Below are 16,750 nucleotides of genomic sequence, written 5' to 3'. Positions count from 1 at the left end.
AAGCAGTATCACTTGTAGCAGTGTGATATGGCTGTATATCGGCACTGGTGGGAGGCGTTCTTTGTCACAAATGCTTAAGTGTCCCAACAGGGATGATATAAAGCCATACGAGTGTGATGTTGCATTTATACAACAGTTCGACAACATAATTTCGTATATACTGTATATTAAAAAAAATTCTGACCCAAAGAGTCTAAAAATCCTTTTGTATGATGAACTACTTTCTTCCACCATTCACTGTCAGAACAGCAGAAACAGTTGCTACTTCACAAACCTCACTTTAGAGCTAGTATTTGAATGATTATTTGCATAATACCTACAGTGATGACAAAACTGGTGATTCTGCTCGTTTATTAATATTATAAGGCTAAATGACATGACATGCCATCAGTCTAGAGACATTTCCCAGTATTTCTCTGTTACAATCAAGAGGTTACAATAATTAACCCCGAGCAAGCCAAAGCAATGCAATCACTACTACATTACTATTGTGTTTGCAATAAGGAAAAACACTAAACAAATGTGGGCTATTTTAACTGAACTAGTCTGCAGTAATGAAAACAGGAGCTGCATTAGAAACCATCAGATGACCAACTAAAAAGTTTTTACCAGAACGGGTTATACAATGAGTGGCCAACATAAAATACATATGCTGCGTCCCAATTCGCATACTTATACTAGGCCCTAAAAGTGTGTACTTTTTTGTGAAGGAAAAATATATACTTTTGAGTGTGTAACAAAAGAGTATGCACGTTTTGGGACATACTACTTCCTCGTTAACAGATCATTGTGTTGCTTAGTTATGAGCTCTGTCAATCATCCACACGTCATCCACATTTCTTTCATATTTAATTTCCTACCTTATAGACAAATTACCAACCTAAGTCACACATGACGTCACACGGGTCCCCGGTTGCAAAAAAAGGCCGGTTGCAATAGCAAACATGTTGTGTTGTGCGGTAGGATGCCAAATTCAAAAGTAGAAAACTTAACTTTTACCGTACACCACACTGCTTTAATGTCAACTGCAGATGTCTTTGGCTAAAAGAGAGCTGTATGAATTGACTCTTCACTAAGCCCCGCCCTCCTTAGTTACTGTTGCTACGCCTGTCAAGCTTTCGTGCCTGGCAAGGCTTTTACAATTTGTATGTGCCGGTGTCAGACATTGCCAGGGATATAATGTCCTTTTTGGCGAACAGGTAAGATATGCGAGAAAGCCAGACAAAAAAGGACTGCAGTATGCATTACAGGGGTATATTCACCACATAATTGAAGCTAGCTTAGCCTAGCCGCCTCATACGCTAACCATTCAACAGCTTAGCTCATGTCCAGCAGGAGAGGAGGAATTTAAAAATAATCTAGTAATAACAAATCCTGATTTCTCTATTTTTAGTCAAAAAGCCTGATAGACTACTTGTTGTGCAATGAAATATAGCGTAACTTACCAACGAGGAAACACACCTGGACAGTGCTTTTACATAACATTAGTTCATTCATAGTAAGAACAGCAAGAAAGGGTAAACAGATGAATTTGTGCCAAATATTAGTATCATTGGCCCATAACAATGTACAGTAAGTTACCTATAACTGTCAGTATTTTTTTGTGCTCTTTATAAATTACTCAAAAACATCTACTGGAAAATTATATTATATAGTGCTCAGTTTGTGATCATATCTTGGTTTTGTTCTGTTGATTTGTAATTCAAATATTCGTAGCTTGAAATAGATGGAGATATGAAGTTCAGTAAAGTTAGCAACGGACTCGCAGATTCGTATTTACCGGATCAATCATAACCTATTCGCTATTCATATGACTAAGTTACTATAGTAAAGGCTTAAACAGACCAGTGTCTATAGTATCTAGCGAAAAAAAAAAGAAAAAGACAGCTGTGAAACATAACCTGCTTTGTATTTTTGTAGGAAACACAGTTTTAATCTGTTTAGGGTAAGAGGTGTGTGAGTTATTGCTGTCGGTCTATCACTGAATGTGTCAGGAATATCAAAACAAAACCAACTTAACTCCGCTCCTTTAGCGCCCCTCACCCAGCTTGATCCACGCAGGCATTTCTCCTCATGGGCTTTTAGTTTTGAAAAGGGAAAAAATTCCACCATCCCGTCCAAACTTTGAGGATACCGGGTGTCAGATTTGCACAATCCATATGTACTCGCTCGAAAGCTTGACAGAGCCCCTGTGCTTAGCTACACTTGCTAAGCCACGATTGGTGGGTGATGGTTTTTGGGTGTGGCTTAGCGAAGGATCAATTGACGACCTAATTAGAAATGCTGGACTTTGCAGTTCTCATGTTATATTAGGTAAGTTCACACAATGCTGAATCATACACATTACTTGTTTTTAATTGCAGCAATGGTTTCAGCAAAAACAGTGTAAGTTATTCAGATAAACTTGTTTTTATATTCAAACATTCATTCAGTGACAACTTGTGACACACTTCCTATATTGTTTACACGGCACTTCGAATATTCGGTCTGAAATAACCTGCAAGTGTGACTTGAAAACAACATTAACACTGTTTATTTGACTGTAAACAATGTTGTAGTTTGAAAGTCATTGGCTGCTAATTTGATTTCGCTATTTAGAGTTTGTTAATAAAACTTTTATGAAATTATATTATTGAGAAAGTCCGAATGTGCGAATACAAAACCAACTTTACCTTTATGTTTAAGCTCACATACCCTGCCGTACAGGTGTAGTTCAGCAGTTGTTCTGCTTGTTGATGATTAATTACCCAGGCTTTGTACAGCTCCGTCTTCTTTCCTTGTCTTTGGCTTGGCAGAACCTTATTTCTTGCACATGACCACACAGAACAACATTGTTGGCATCCAAAGACTTGTAGGCCTTTAAACTTCTCTCTTGTAAAATCACTTGGAGCTTCAATGAGATTGTATATTTCGGGTTGGATGCTTGGTCGTTTTGTTTTATCCAATATCCATTGGGAGGGAGCTATCGCAAATGGTCCTGTTAGATGAACACCGCACACTTTAACGTTAATTTTGCCGAATCACTGTGCTTATCACTGGGTGACAAGCTGTTATAATATGCTTAAAGCATTATGTAAATAATTTATATAATATGTAATCAATATATCTTATTTCAAATACAACAACAAACTCTGTACTGTATTGAATGTCATTCCCTCGGTGTAAATGCAAGCAATCCCATTTTTTTTTTCTGCCACCTCCCTGCATATGCATCCTGAATGTTTAGAAACATGGTAATTCGTTTATTGGAGAAGCAGCAGCAGGGGTCCGTTCTTCGTACCTCGCTTAAATGATCTAAGATGATTTGGCAGATCCTGGATCTTTTAATCTTGATAACTGATCTCTCGCTTATTTGGTTCTTCAAACAAGTTCGCGAATCAGATTAGAATGTCTGGATGAACTGATCTGAGATCGCTGCGTTTGTTGTTAAGAACAGATCTATCGATCCTCGAAATCATGATCAGCAATGCAACGATTGGCTGACGGCACAGCAGCGTAATGACATCATCTGATTAATATTCAATTATCCATGTGAGCAAAATTACATCAAATTAGCAGTAAACGGCTTGTTAAATAAGACACGCAGTAACTTCACATTTGTTGTGAGCTGCAGGCTTTACACTTTCATTTGTCAAGACAAGAGTATTCATCATGTATTTCAATGCAAATCAATGTATTTAGTTCTACATTTAGAAAAGATTTTCTTTATTATAGTACAGTTTTTTAATCGGTGTAAAGAATAACTGGTTGTTTCCAAAAGCATTTTGATATTGGTAAAGGCGTCTGCAACTTTTGTGAAGCATCAAATCACTGGCATATTAACTGTCAAAACATGTTTATGACTGCATAAATGTATTATTGCTTTTAAAAAAAAGTCACATATTGTGCATTTCTATTATACACAATTTGTACTAAAGCGATCTAAAAAGTTCATATCAATAAGTTTTCTCTTTGCACCACCAGGTGGCAGTCTTTGTACTTTCATTTCGAGGGTGCAGATTGCATACGTTTTATTAATATGTAAAACTTTATTTATTTTATTAATGACTATAACTTTAAATATATAGTTAAAAACTACTATTTTCCCAAGTGTATATAACTTTTACTGTAAGAAAATATCAGAACTCGGTACATACTTTCTGTATTATCTTTGCTTGAACTGAGCCGATCTAATCCTGTTTATATGATTTGAACCTGCTCCCGATCAGGTTTGACCTAGCAGATCTGTTGCCATGACAACAACTCTCGGATCAGCTTTGAAGAACGAAACGATCCTGGATCGTGTCAAATCGTCAATATCCAAATCCAGCTAACTGAGTAATCCACGTACGAAGAACAGACCCCAGGTTAATCTCCCATTGACGAGTCTTTCATGCAGTGAAATCTCCTCAGGACTTTGGATTATGCATTCAGACATTAATGTCCAAACACATCTTTATATAAGTTCAATATTGTTGTTGCAGATGAAATAAAATACATAAAAAGCCATTTAAATATGTTCCAGTTGGATAGAGATTAATTAAAAATCATACAAACAACTTTATCGAAGACTCTACTTGACTGTTGGTCTCGCACGTCCATCATATTTGTAGTTTGTTTACACTTTTCTCTTGCATTTGTAGTTCTAATCGAATTCACGTCCAATGTACTGTGGGCAATATCAGCAGTTAGAGTATTCTACACTTAAAACTTTAACCGGAAATAGTAAACCATCCGGGAGCCTTTAGCAGGTCGCACACCAGAAGCGCCGCTCGGCGCCGCGACACGGCGCGTACATGACAGTTTAAAGTATCACACACCAGACGCGCACATTCGAATGATATTTAACATGAAACTAATCAGATGGCGCTCTGTGGCGCGGCTGAAAAATGAACTGCGTCCTGAGCCGTCGCCGGGCGCCGCCGACAGCCGCCGACTTGCGGCGCTGGTGTGTGTATCCTGATAGAAACCTATGTTTAGAATTCTAAAATACATGGCGCTGCGTGGCGCTGCACGGCACGCCGCCGAGCGGCGCTTCTGGTGTGCGACCTGCTTTTGGCATACTGTTTTCAACATACTATGGTTTGGGACATACTAATTCTATTTTCAAATACTATTTAGGATGGATAGTATGCGAATTTGGATGCAGCAATACGTTCCTGATATGTGAGTCCTATCTCACACTCAACAAACTACGATTACTGTGGTATAAATTTATACAGCACTACAACATACAAAAGAGAGGGATCGACCTAGAATGTCACTTACCAGATTTATAATGATTTGATCAGCTGTAGTTTGTAGTTTTATGAGAGCTTTTCCTCTAAGGGCTTATTATGCACTCCCTGTCACGATTTTGGGGATGGACAACTTCAACCTTCTTTGCTCTGCTCAATGACAGGCTGATGGATGCCGACGAATGTATCTCCGAAATTATAAATACTTAAAATAGGAACTATCTTTATAAATAAACTAAATAGTTGCAATCTAAATAATTGAGTTCTTGACTAAAAAAATCCTCAAGCACATTATGTTGTCCAACAGCTGCAAATTTATCAAACTGTGGTCCTCTGCTTGCCACTCGTGTGAGCTGAGTAATACACAAGAGTGAAGAGTTTGTACACATTTCAATAATTCCAAAGGTTGTAAAAAATGAAACAGACATTTATGCAGTTTTTTTTAAATATATGTTAAATATTAAACATATTTAATATATGTGAAATCTAAATAGAAACATGTATGTCATATATGTAATTTGCATATATCAAATTTCTATATGGGCAGACAAAATTGTAGACTGAATGTAAAAGTCATGATTATCAATATCCTGTTCTGTCTTATTTCCAAAAAAAAAAAAAAAAAGCAAAACCAACACTGCGTGTCACACCTCTGCTCTTGACTGTTGCTAACAATAGATAAGATACAGATTTATTATTGGTAAGGGTTTTCCCAAATCTCAATTTGTGTCTGTGACACTTCTTAATTACTTTCTATTGATCTGATGCCTTGCTGAGCTGTTTCTGTTTATTGCTTTCCACACTCAAATAAACAGCTATAAACTCCAGATACACAGTAATTGTAGGCAGGCTGCCATTATCTATAATCCTCCATCACGTTCTACAACACCCTACATGTCCTGCTGGGGTTTTTCTTCAATAGTCTCTTACCCATTATGCTGGCCTTGCCCAGGTTGGTGATGGACTCGCTGTAGTGTCTGCGAGGCTGAGGTGGAGAGGTGCAGGGGCTTGGCAGACTCTCCGTATCCGACACTGACGCATTTTCCTTTGATGGATTCAGTAGAGTGGGACGGATCTGGTCATACGGTGTGGGGCTGGTGGTGTTGTACCTACAAAAAAATAGATAAAAAATCAATGGTCACATTCAGCTTAAACCAGAAGTTTACATACATAGTATAAAGACACATAAACATGAAAAAGTCAGATGTTAATGTGACTAAACTTATTCTTTTTTAGGTAAGTTAGGATTATCAAATTTGTTTCTGTTATGCTTAATAGCAGAACAATGAGAGATATTTTTTGCGAAATTGCTACAACTTTTCTTGAAAGTCAAGTTTACGTACAATAAAATAATTATGCCTCTGAAAAAGCTCAGATGATGGTGCCAAGGTTTTGGAAGTTTCTGATAACATTTGACAACATTTGAGGTAATTGGAGGCACAACTGTAGAATAGCATTTAAGGAAAACCTCAAATACACTGCTTGCTGTAGTGACAACATGGGAAAATCAACAAGCCAGAATCAACAAAAAAGCCAGATTACAATTTGCTAAATTACACTGGAAAAAAGACTAATTTTTTGCAGACATGTCCTGTGGTCTGATGGAACTGAGATTGAACTGTTTGGCCATACTGACCAGTGTTACATTTGGAGGACAAAGGGGAAAGCTTACAAGCCTAGGAACACCATCCCAACTGTGAAGTATGGGGGCGGCAGCATCATGTTGTGGGGCTGTTTTGCTGCAGGTGGGACTGGTCCACTTCACAGCATAGATGGCATCATGAAGAAAGAACATTATGTGGAAATACTGAAGCAACATCTCAAGATATCAGCCAGGAAATTAAAACTTGGCCACAAATGGGTCTTCCAAATAGACCATGACCCCAAGCATACTGCCAAATTAGTTAAAATATGCTTTAAGGACAACAGAGTGAATGTTTTGGAGTGGCCATCACAAAGCCCTGATCTCAAGCCTATAGAAAATTTGTGGGCAGAGTTGAAAAAGCTTCTGCAAGCAAGACAGCCTACAAGTCTGACTCAGTTACACCAATTCAGTCTGGAGGAATGGGACAAAATTCCTTCAGAATATTGTGAGAAGCTTGTGGAAGGATACCCAAAACATTTGAAAGTTATACCCAAAATTATATAGTTAAAAGCAAAGCAAAAAAAAAAAAAAAAAAAAACAAGGAAATGTATGTAAACTTTTGACTGTCTAGAAATTAATAAACATTTTTTTTAAATGTTCTCATTATTCTGGCATAAGCAAATGTAAATAATTTAGGTAGTCCTAACAGATCTAAAATTGTAAACATTTAGTATGTTTTACCATCAGACAATTAAAAAAATGGTTGTGTTGCTTTTTTACAGTGTATGTAAACTTCTGGTTTCAAATGTATGTAGAATAAACAAATTACTTTTTTTTTTTAAGTATCAAAAATAACGATGGAAGTTATAATAATGATGACGTGTTTCTGCTTAAAGTTTTAAACTAGAAATCGACAGACACACAATGACATGATATTTACCATCTATTTGACAATTACTCATGATATGTTAATGAATTAGTTTGCTCACAGCAATTTCTGATATTTTATAAGGAAACAAGCAAGCAAATAAGTAAGTTACACATCATTTTACTTACCAGTGAATCTGGACAGGTGTTATATTACTATAATGCTTCAGAATGAGAGGCTCCAACCTGTATGCCTGCCAAAAAAAAATAAAAAATTCCAAGTTATTTATTGAAAAATTAAATAACTATTTACACAACAACAACAAAAAAATGTTTGTATAAGAGAGTTGGTATAGTAGAGAAAAAAATTAATAGCAATATTGTTATATTATTATATTCATTCATTTTCTTTTTAAATATTATTCATTTTTAGTCCATTCATTAATCCAGGGTCGCCACAGCGGAATAAACTGCCAACTTATCCAGCATAGGTTTTACGCAGCGAATGCCTTTTCAGCTGCAACCCATCTCTCAGAAACATCCATACACAATCATACACACTTATACACTACAGACAATTTTAGCTTACCCAATTCACCTTTACCGCATGTCTTTGGACCGTGGGGGAAGCCGGAGCGCCCGGAGGAAACCCATGCGAACGCAGGGAGAACATGCAAACTCCACACAGAAACGCCAACTGACCCAGCCGAGGCTCAAACCAGCGACCTTCTTGCTGTGAGGCGACAGCACTACCTACTGCGCCACTGCGTCACCCTTATATTATTATATCGTTTTTTTTTTTTTTTCATATATAATATTTTAGTTTACTTAAAAAGTCCAATTACTTCGGATCCCTTAACAAGTGGGAGACACATATGCAAACTGTTGTAATTCCGACAGTGTTCACCTGATTTGTAAAAACTTTCAAATTAAAGCTGACAATCAGAAGTTAAAGCACATCTTGTTTGTTTAATTTCAAATCCATTGTGATGGTGTATTTATTTTAAAACAACTTCACACATTTTGCAAATCTTCATCACAACTTTTTATCAACTGAATTTGTCTTTGCTGAATAAAATTGAGTTAATTTATAATCTTACATGATCAATGTTTAAATGGCAAATTCTGCAAACAATAATTTTATCATTGTTACTATTAAATGTTTCTTGAGCAGCAAATGGTCATATCAGAATAGTGTGGTGTAGCAGGTGCAAAACAGAAAGGTAAAAATGTTCGTTATTTTGTGACTTCACTTGTCATGACCATAGTTGGGGTTTCCTGTATCCATGTTGATTTGGGGAGTGTGGGCGCTTTGCTTCTCCCCAGTCTGCATGAGATTCAGCAGCCGTAGGTCACACAAGTGTATGTGGTGACATAAGAGTGTCATATTTCGTTCAACTAATGAATCCTGATGATGTGACTGTTTAATTGTGATCTAAGGTCTGTTTGTGAAGTATACACAGATGCTGGTCGATTATTTCTTATAACTTTTTGTTATGTTTGTTATTTTTCTCTCATAGTGCGAGTGAATACATCATACATGCTGTTAGGCTGCACAAGTCCTCTTATATGTTCCTTTGTGTTATCCAGGTACATGTTTTGTTGTTATATGTTCTAAAATATTTATGTATTGTAAATGACTTTTGCTAAAGTCCCCCAGTCTGCATAAGATTCACCAGCGTGCGATTGTGTACATCATATATGCTGTTAGGCTGCACAAGTCCTCTTATATGTTCCTTTATGTTATCCAAAATAAAGGAGAACGTGATATAAAGGCAAAGATTCGTATGATGTGTCAGTGATTTCAACACAACGAAGAAAACATGACGCTACAGTGGCACTGAAAAAGACCGTAGTGATAATACTGAGAACTCAGCTTTGCCACCACAGGAATATATCTAATCTATTACTGTTTTTACAGTATTTTTCATCAAATTAATGCAGCCTTGGTAAGCATGGGGAAAAAATCGGATGCATCTGATCCGAGGCTTTATTTACACAGCAGTCTAATCACACTCACTACAGGATCAGTGGGATGGAAGATGTTGAATAGCCGCTGGCAGATGGATGTGGGCAGAATGTGGTCCTGTGTTCCGCCGCTTCCAGGACGAACCCCTCGCAAAGCCAAAAACACAGCCAGAGGAGATCCCATACAGAAGAAGTTCTCCACCTTCAAGCCCAAATCACATGCTTCAGACACAAACAGACGGTGGACAGGGACACATTTATGCTAAACAGTGTTGCCAGATCTCGCATGACAAATGAACAACCAAAGCTTCAAAAACAAGCCCAGCGTTAATAGGTTTATCATAATCAATTTTAACTATTAAGTTATTCATTATCAATAAACCAATAAAAAAAATCAAAACCACGTTTGAGTCTGTACGTTAAAAAGCAAACATCATTTTTAACAAAAGCAAAAGAAGAAAAAAATGACACAAAACAGCCAAATATTTATAATAAAATCTAATGATCAATTATTGGCTGTAATAATTAATACATTCCCAATACATTACCAAAGTTGTGATGAAAACATACCTTGAATTTTAGGGCTGGAGATGGTCTTGAGGATGAGGTTTGGAAATTCTGAAGCCTGTCTTCCAAATCCCTTATTCTGCAAATGAATTATTACATTTTGGAACATTACACAAGCCAGATTAACAGAGGGCTTGCCACTCTGGAGTAGAGTGCACACAAAACTAAAAACCCATTAATATTACATGACCCTTGAAATGCATGGGGAACAAAAGGGCAGCACTAAAATCAATGCAACCGAATAAATGTATGATGCATTAAGAACTCACTAAAAACTATTAGAAAAAGTGATCTTTCCTATGGTGTTATTGGGCTGTTTCATTATATAGAAGCCAAGGTGTTCTGAGTGGTTATTAATATGTTTGTAGGGTTGTGTTATTTAATGTTCTGAGTGGATATTAACATGTTGAATATAGTGTTGTTTGCTAATGTGTTCCGTGTTTATGTTAGCATGTTGCTATATGGTAACTGCAGTGATCTTTGAGGTTGGTTTGTTATGGTTGTTTGCGTGGATGTTAGCATGTTGGTAGCTGCTACAGTGGTATTATAGGTTAGTTTGTTTGGGTTTTCTGTGTGGATGTTAGCAATGTTGCTACATAGCCACTGAAGTGATTTTCATGCTTAATTTGTTAGGGTTTACTGGGTGGATGATGGCATGTTGCTATGTAGCCACTACAATGGCATTAAAGGTTAGTTTGATATGGCTGTTAGCGTGAAGGTAAGCATGTTGCTATGTAGTCGCTACAGTGATATTAAAGGTTAGTTTGATATGGTTGTATGCGTAGAGGTTAGCATGTTGCTATGTAGCCGCAACAATGATATTAAAGATTAGTTTGTTTGGGTTTTCTGTATGGGTTTTGGCATGTTGCGACATAGCCGCTGAAATGATGCTAGAGCTTAATTTGTTAGGGTTTTGGGTGGATGTTAGTATGTTGCTATGTAGCTGCTACAGTGGTATTAAAGGTTAGTTTGATGTGGTTGTTCGCGGGTTGGTAAGCATGATGCTATGTAGCCGCTACTGTGGTATTTAAGGTTAGCTTGTTTGGGTTTTCTGGGTGATTGTTAGTTTGTTGCTAGGTAGCCACTGAAGTGATGTTAGAGCTTTATTTGTTAGGCTCAACAACCCTATCAATCTAATCGCTAATATGATTGTATTGGCTAAATAGCAACAGGCTAACATTAATCTAGAAAACCTTAGCAAACTACCCCTAACATATCTAGTGGCTACCTTAACAACATTCACCCTGGGGACTCTAACAGAAAACCTCTAGCATCACTGTAGTGGCTACATAACAACATGCTAACATCCACCCAGAAAACCCTCCATGATGAGAAAACAGCATATGCTGGTAAAGTATGTTTTGATGCTGGTCGTGCTGGTTTCAATGCTGGTTTTGCTGTACAGGACCAGGCCTGAGACCAGCAAAACCAGCATTGAAACCACCAAGACCATTATTTAAAGCATCAAGACAAGCATACCAGCATCAAAACATACCTTAGCTAGGGTTTTCTAGGTTAATTTTAGCCTGTTGCTATGTAGCCACTACAGTGACATTGGAGGTTAGATTGATAGGGTTGTCTGGGTGGATGTTAGCCTGTTATTTAGCCACTGATATTAGAGGTTAGTTTGTTGGGGTTTTCAGTGGATGTTAGCATGTACATTACATAGCCACTATAGTAATGTTAAAGGTTAGTTTATTATGGTTGTTTGCATGGATGTTAGCATGTTGCTGTAGCCTCTACAGTGGTATTAAATGTTCATTTGTTTGGGTTTTCTGTGTGGATTCGCATGTTGCTACATAGCCACTGAAGTGATGTTAGGGCTTATTTAGTTAGGGTTTTCTGGGTGGATGTTAGCATGTAGCTATGTGGAGTCCCTACTGAAAAAAAAAATGCTTAAACCAGCCATGGCATGTTTGCATGGAGGTTAGCATGTTTCTACGTAGCCGCTACAATAATATTAAAGGTTTGTTTGTTTGGCTTTTCTGTGTGAATGTTTCCATGTTGCTACATACCCTCTGAAGTGATATTAGAGCTTAATTTCTATGGGTTTTCAGGGTGGATGTTAGTATGTTGCTATGCAGCCACTACAGTGATGCTAGAAGTTTTTTGTTAGTCTCCAGGGTGATGTTGTTGAGGTATACCCACTTTAATATGTTAGAGGGTAGTTTGCTAGGGTTTTCTAGGTTAATGTTAGCCTGTTGCTATGTAGCCACTACAGTGATGTTGAAGGTTATATTGATAGGGTTGTTTGGGTGGATGTTAGCCTGTTGCTGTTGCTTTGTAGCCACTGATATTGGAGGTTAGTTTGTTGATGTTTTTTGGGTAAATGTTAGCATGTTGTTACATAGTCACTGTAGTAATGTTTGAGGGTAGTTTTTGGGTTAACTGTTAATGTTGCTATCCGCTTGTTAAGTGGTGACGTGTTTGTGACGTATGTAATACTCTTTCCGGGTCCAAGCCACCATTCATTTGAGTGGAGAAATCATTCGTTTATGATCACTTTTTATTCCTATCACACATTAAAGTTAATTTTACATAAAGTCATAGTGTACACAACAATCGCTGGGCTTGCTGCATAACAAATACCAAAATCTTTAAAATTTATAAAACAATGAATCACTTTCTGGCCATCGGATATTAGGCATGGACATATATATTGCGATCGTGACTTTCGAAAGTATTAAATCGCTTTGTAAACGTTTATTATTACCATTTCATGAATCTCCCCATTCAGTTGAATAGAGCGCTTGGACTCGGAAGCCGCTCTGCGTGACGTCACACTTAACAAGCGGATAGCCACTGCAGCTATAGAGTGTAGTTTGTTAAGTGGTTCTGGTTGAATGTTAGCATCTAGCTATGTAGCTGCTACAGTGATGTTTAGAGGTTTGTTTGTTCTTTGGGGTGTAAGTTAGCCTCTTTATATAGCGACTACAGTGTTGCTTGTGGTTGGTACTGTAATCCTAGTTTTTGTTCTGCATGGTTGATAGCATGTTGCTTGTTTTCTGGGACTGTTTTAACATGTAGCTGCTACAGCGTTGCTTATGGTTGCTAATGTGTTCTTTGTCAATATTAGCCTGTTGCTATTGGCTATTAATTTGTTGCTAATGTGGTCTGGGTGGATGTCAACATGTTGCTGTGCTGGTTGTAGTCTTGCTAGCTTGTTTTGCTTAGATGCTGAAATTTTATTAACTATAGGGCAACTCTCTCAACTTCAGGATCCACTTTCTTGCACAGTCTGGCTCTATTCATGATGAAACTCATATAATTTCACCTTGTAATAATCCCGAAAGCCTTAATTAGTGTACTCTGTGTGGTTGTCATTGTGTAATTTCTATAGTGTCCTGAGCAGTGGTAGTGTTTCTATGTTATTTTGAGTGGTTAACATTTTCCTTAGCTAAATCAACGCTGCATCCATCTGCAAATACTGTGTGCAACATGATTTTCTACTTGTGAATAGCATTTAGCAGTCATCGTGTGTATCCTGTACTTATGTAGACTGAATTAATGATTGGCTAAATGTTCTGAATCAACTTTAAATGGTTTAACAATTACATAAATGCTACTTTTATTTTTTATTTATATTGCAAAAACAGACAATAAACTAGAGTGGAACATTCAATGTAGCCGATTACCATATTGGACTGTGTGTGTACCTTAAGTAAGTGAGCCGAAGCTCTTCAAGCAACTGACGCTCTTGTCTGCTCACATCAGCCTCCATCACATCTGGCACATCTTCATGAACAAAGCGGACAGGATCCCAGCCTGTCATGATGTCGAAGGTGATGACACAGCCGAGCGAGTGCGAGACGATGGACACTTTTCCTTTCTCTGCAAATTCTGGGTTGCGCTCGCAAAAGAGCATGTAGAGGCGGTTCAACTCTTTGGTCAGACCCCGGGTGATCTGAGAATGCAAGTGCAGTGAGTGTGAAATTAACAAGTATGACATTTCAACTGTGTACAAGAAAATGTGGAACTGAGTGAGAGTTTTTGTTTGTGTGGGATATTTAGGTTTTAAACACAAGAAAGGGAGAGGTGCTCTGCTCTGAAACCTAGTCAGCTGCAATGCTAACTATACTGCCTACATGTGCATATGATTAATAAATTAGCTTAAATTACAAAATGAAACCTATTAAGTGGAACACTTATCATAACAAATAAAAACAGTAATAGTAGCATGTATAAATAACATTAGCCTGCAGCTAGCTCTCTGCAACTCTCACATGGTCTCCCACTGAAGCAGGGCTGTGCCTGGTCGGTACTGCAAGGGAAAGCTAGGCTGCTGTTGGAAGTGATGTTATTGAGACCAGCAGGGGGTGCTCAACTTGTGGTCTGTGTGGGTCCTAAAGGCTGACTGTGCGCGTACCTCTCTAAACAGATGAGTCTTTTTTGAGTTGATGCGTTCACTGTAGTGATATTCGTTAAAACGACAGGGGGCGGTCAAAAGGAACCCACCATAAAATCAGACAGATAAACAGAGAAGGAGAAAGTTTCCGAAACTAAGTCATAGTATTAATTTTAAACTAATTATTTTTATTATTTGTATAATTTACTTTGATGATCTTAAAGATTTTTATGACCATTAAAGATTTTTTATATCAAACTTTGATGCATCAGTTGCTTTTGTTTATATCTCAGACAGTCCTACCTATTAAAGTTAAATATCAATGACAACAGAACATGGGTTGCTCTACATATGCTATATATATATATATATATATATATATATATATATATATATATATATATATATATATATATATATATATTTTTTTTTTTTTTTTTATGGCAAGAATAAAAGCCAAAAAAAAGTACACTTACTAAAACATACTGACGTTTTCTTCTCTTTTTTTTGGTAATATAGACTTAACCCACTCCATAATTCACACGCTACTGTCTGGCTAGTGGGTGTCCTCTGATTACATGCCAAGGCAATAATGGTCCAACATTTCTAATCATTATCAACAATAAAGCCTAGAAAAATAGGGCATGGTTATATTGTAAGCTGATAGGTTCAAATATTCTTTTCCAGTTATAAAAGAAATAATTTGTTCCTTCATTTTAGTTTTGTAATTATTAAATTTGTTTTAAATTCAAAATTGTAATATATACATCAGTGTAAAACCTATAAATGGTGAAAAAACATATTCTTTTATTATGTATTAAAATCAGCTGGGTCTCCACTTTTGCCATGGCTTCTCTTTTTGATTTTTACAAACTTGTCCCAAGTGTCCTCCTTTCCCACTGTTGTTGCAATTTCTAGCGTAGATTATTGGCCATCTGGTTATTCCTATGATTATGCAATGACAGATCATAAACATGTCTGTACAGGCGAACCTGTTTTAGACAAAATCTCTTCAAAGTGTTTCATAGTCAACTCAAACGAAATGCGGCATCACATGAACTGTTCGTTCGAGCCTCACAAAATTTGGTTTCACATTGACAGCGTGCACTCAAATGAACTAGCGAACGCGTCGAGTATAAATCAGGCTTAACACCCAAGTATGGAAGGGGTCTCTATACTGCTCAGAGAATGCTGTCTATCGGATGAGAAGTTAAAACCTCTCTGTGGTTGTGAAAAATCCCAGGATATCCTTAGAAAAAGAGTAGGGGTATTAACCATGGCATCCTGGCCAAATTTGCCCACTGGTCTCTGTCCATCATGGCCTCCCAACCATCCCCATATTATAATCACTATAAAATAGTCTCCTTTCCACCAATCAGCTGGTGTGTGGAGTGCAGACTGGCACAACATGGTTGCTGTCGAGTCATCCAGGTGGATGGATGAAATTCCACCCAAAAATGTGTGAAGCGCTTTGAGTGTCCAGAAAAGGACTATATAAATGTAAGGAATTAATGTTGTTATTACAATTTTAATAATATCGGGCTATATGTATATTAAAATATAAAATATATAAATATATAAAATTACCTATGTATTTGGAGTCTATTACATCCATCATCCCTCTGTTATTTTAATATGCAAGTCTATGCTAAAAAAACAACCATGGCAGTGGGTGTTTACTGGCAAGTCTTTAAGCAGGAATGTCTAATAAAATGGTCTGTTCAAGTGAGAGGGTCAAATACAGAACATGAACACGACAATCAGGTGTCCAAAAACATTACATTTAATTCACACTGAATATCTCTTTAATAAATACTCCTCTTAGAAATATGCTTGATTGTACTGGGGTTTTTTTTTTTTTCTCATGGGAGTTCCTTCTTTAAAAATATTGCACAAGATGCTGGCTAAGTATTTTAGCAGGTAGCAGAAGTATGCATAATTTAAAAGCCGCATTTGCAACAGCATCATGGTTCCTATGATTTAAAAGCATTTGTCTGTGTACAAGATTTTCAAAAAGAGAAAAAAACAGATAAATACAAATGTGTACAAATGTACCTCATCCCTGTACAAAGGGCTTGTGTAGTACATAATGTCCATTGCGCTGCTGTTCAGCATATCTCTCAGACCTCGCACTTTGTCTGGAGTAATGGAGTCCACAGTGTCTGAAAAAAACAATCATAAATATCAAATCCAACCCTGTCT

At 37.2% G+C, this 16,750-nt stretch overlaps 2 protein-coding genes across 3 annotated transcripts in view; one reads left to right on the top strand and one right to left on the bottom strand.

Moving 5' to 3' along the window:
* Nucleotides 1–16,750, top strand: part of cgrrf1 (cell growth regulator with ring finger domain 1) — a 49,052-nt gene that overhangs the window by 14,238 nt on the left and 18,064 nt on the right. The gene's annotated exons all lie outside the window — the stretch shown is intronic.
* ddhd1b (DDHD domain containing 1b) overlaps nucleotides 1–16,750 on the bottom strand; it is a 41,040-nt gene that overhangs the window by 12,235 nt on the left and 12,055 nt on the right. Inside the window, exons 6-11 of the mRNA NM_001030246.1 lie at nucleotides 16,604–16,710; nucleotides 13,860–14,107; nucleotides 10,207–10,282; nucleotides 9,689–9,838; nucleotides 7,858–7,922; nucleotides 6,147–6,325 (exon numbers count right to left, since the gene is read on the bottom strand). Coding sequence (NP_001025417.1) covers nucleotides 6,147–6,325; nucleotides 7,858–7,922; nucleotides 9,689–9,838; nucleotides 10,207–10,282; nucleotides 13,860–14,107; nucleotides 16,604–16,710 — 825 coding nt within the window. The remainder of the gene's footprint in view (nucleotides 1–6,146; nucleotides 6,326–7,857; nucleotides 7,923–9,688; nucleotides 9,839–10,206; nucleotides 10,283–13,859; nucleotides 14,108–16,603; nucleotides 16,711–16,750) is intronic.

The sequence above is a fragment of the Danio rerio genome, chromosome 20 (assembly GCF_049306965.1).
Source record: "Danio rerio strain Tuebingen ecotype United States chromosome 20, GRCz12tu, whole genome shotgun sequence".
In the NCBI taxonomy this organism is placed as follows: domain Eukaryota; kingdom Metazoa; phylum Chordata; class Actinopteri; order Cypriniformes; family Danionidae; genus Danio; species Danio rerio.
This window is presented reverse-complemented; position numbering and strand designations above follow the sequence as displayed.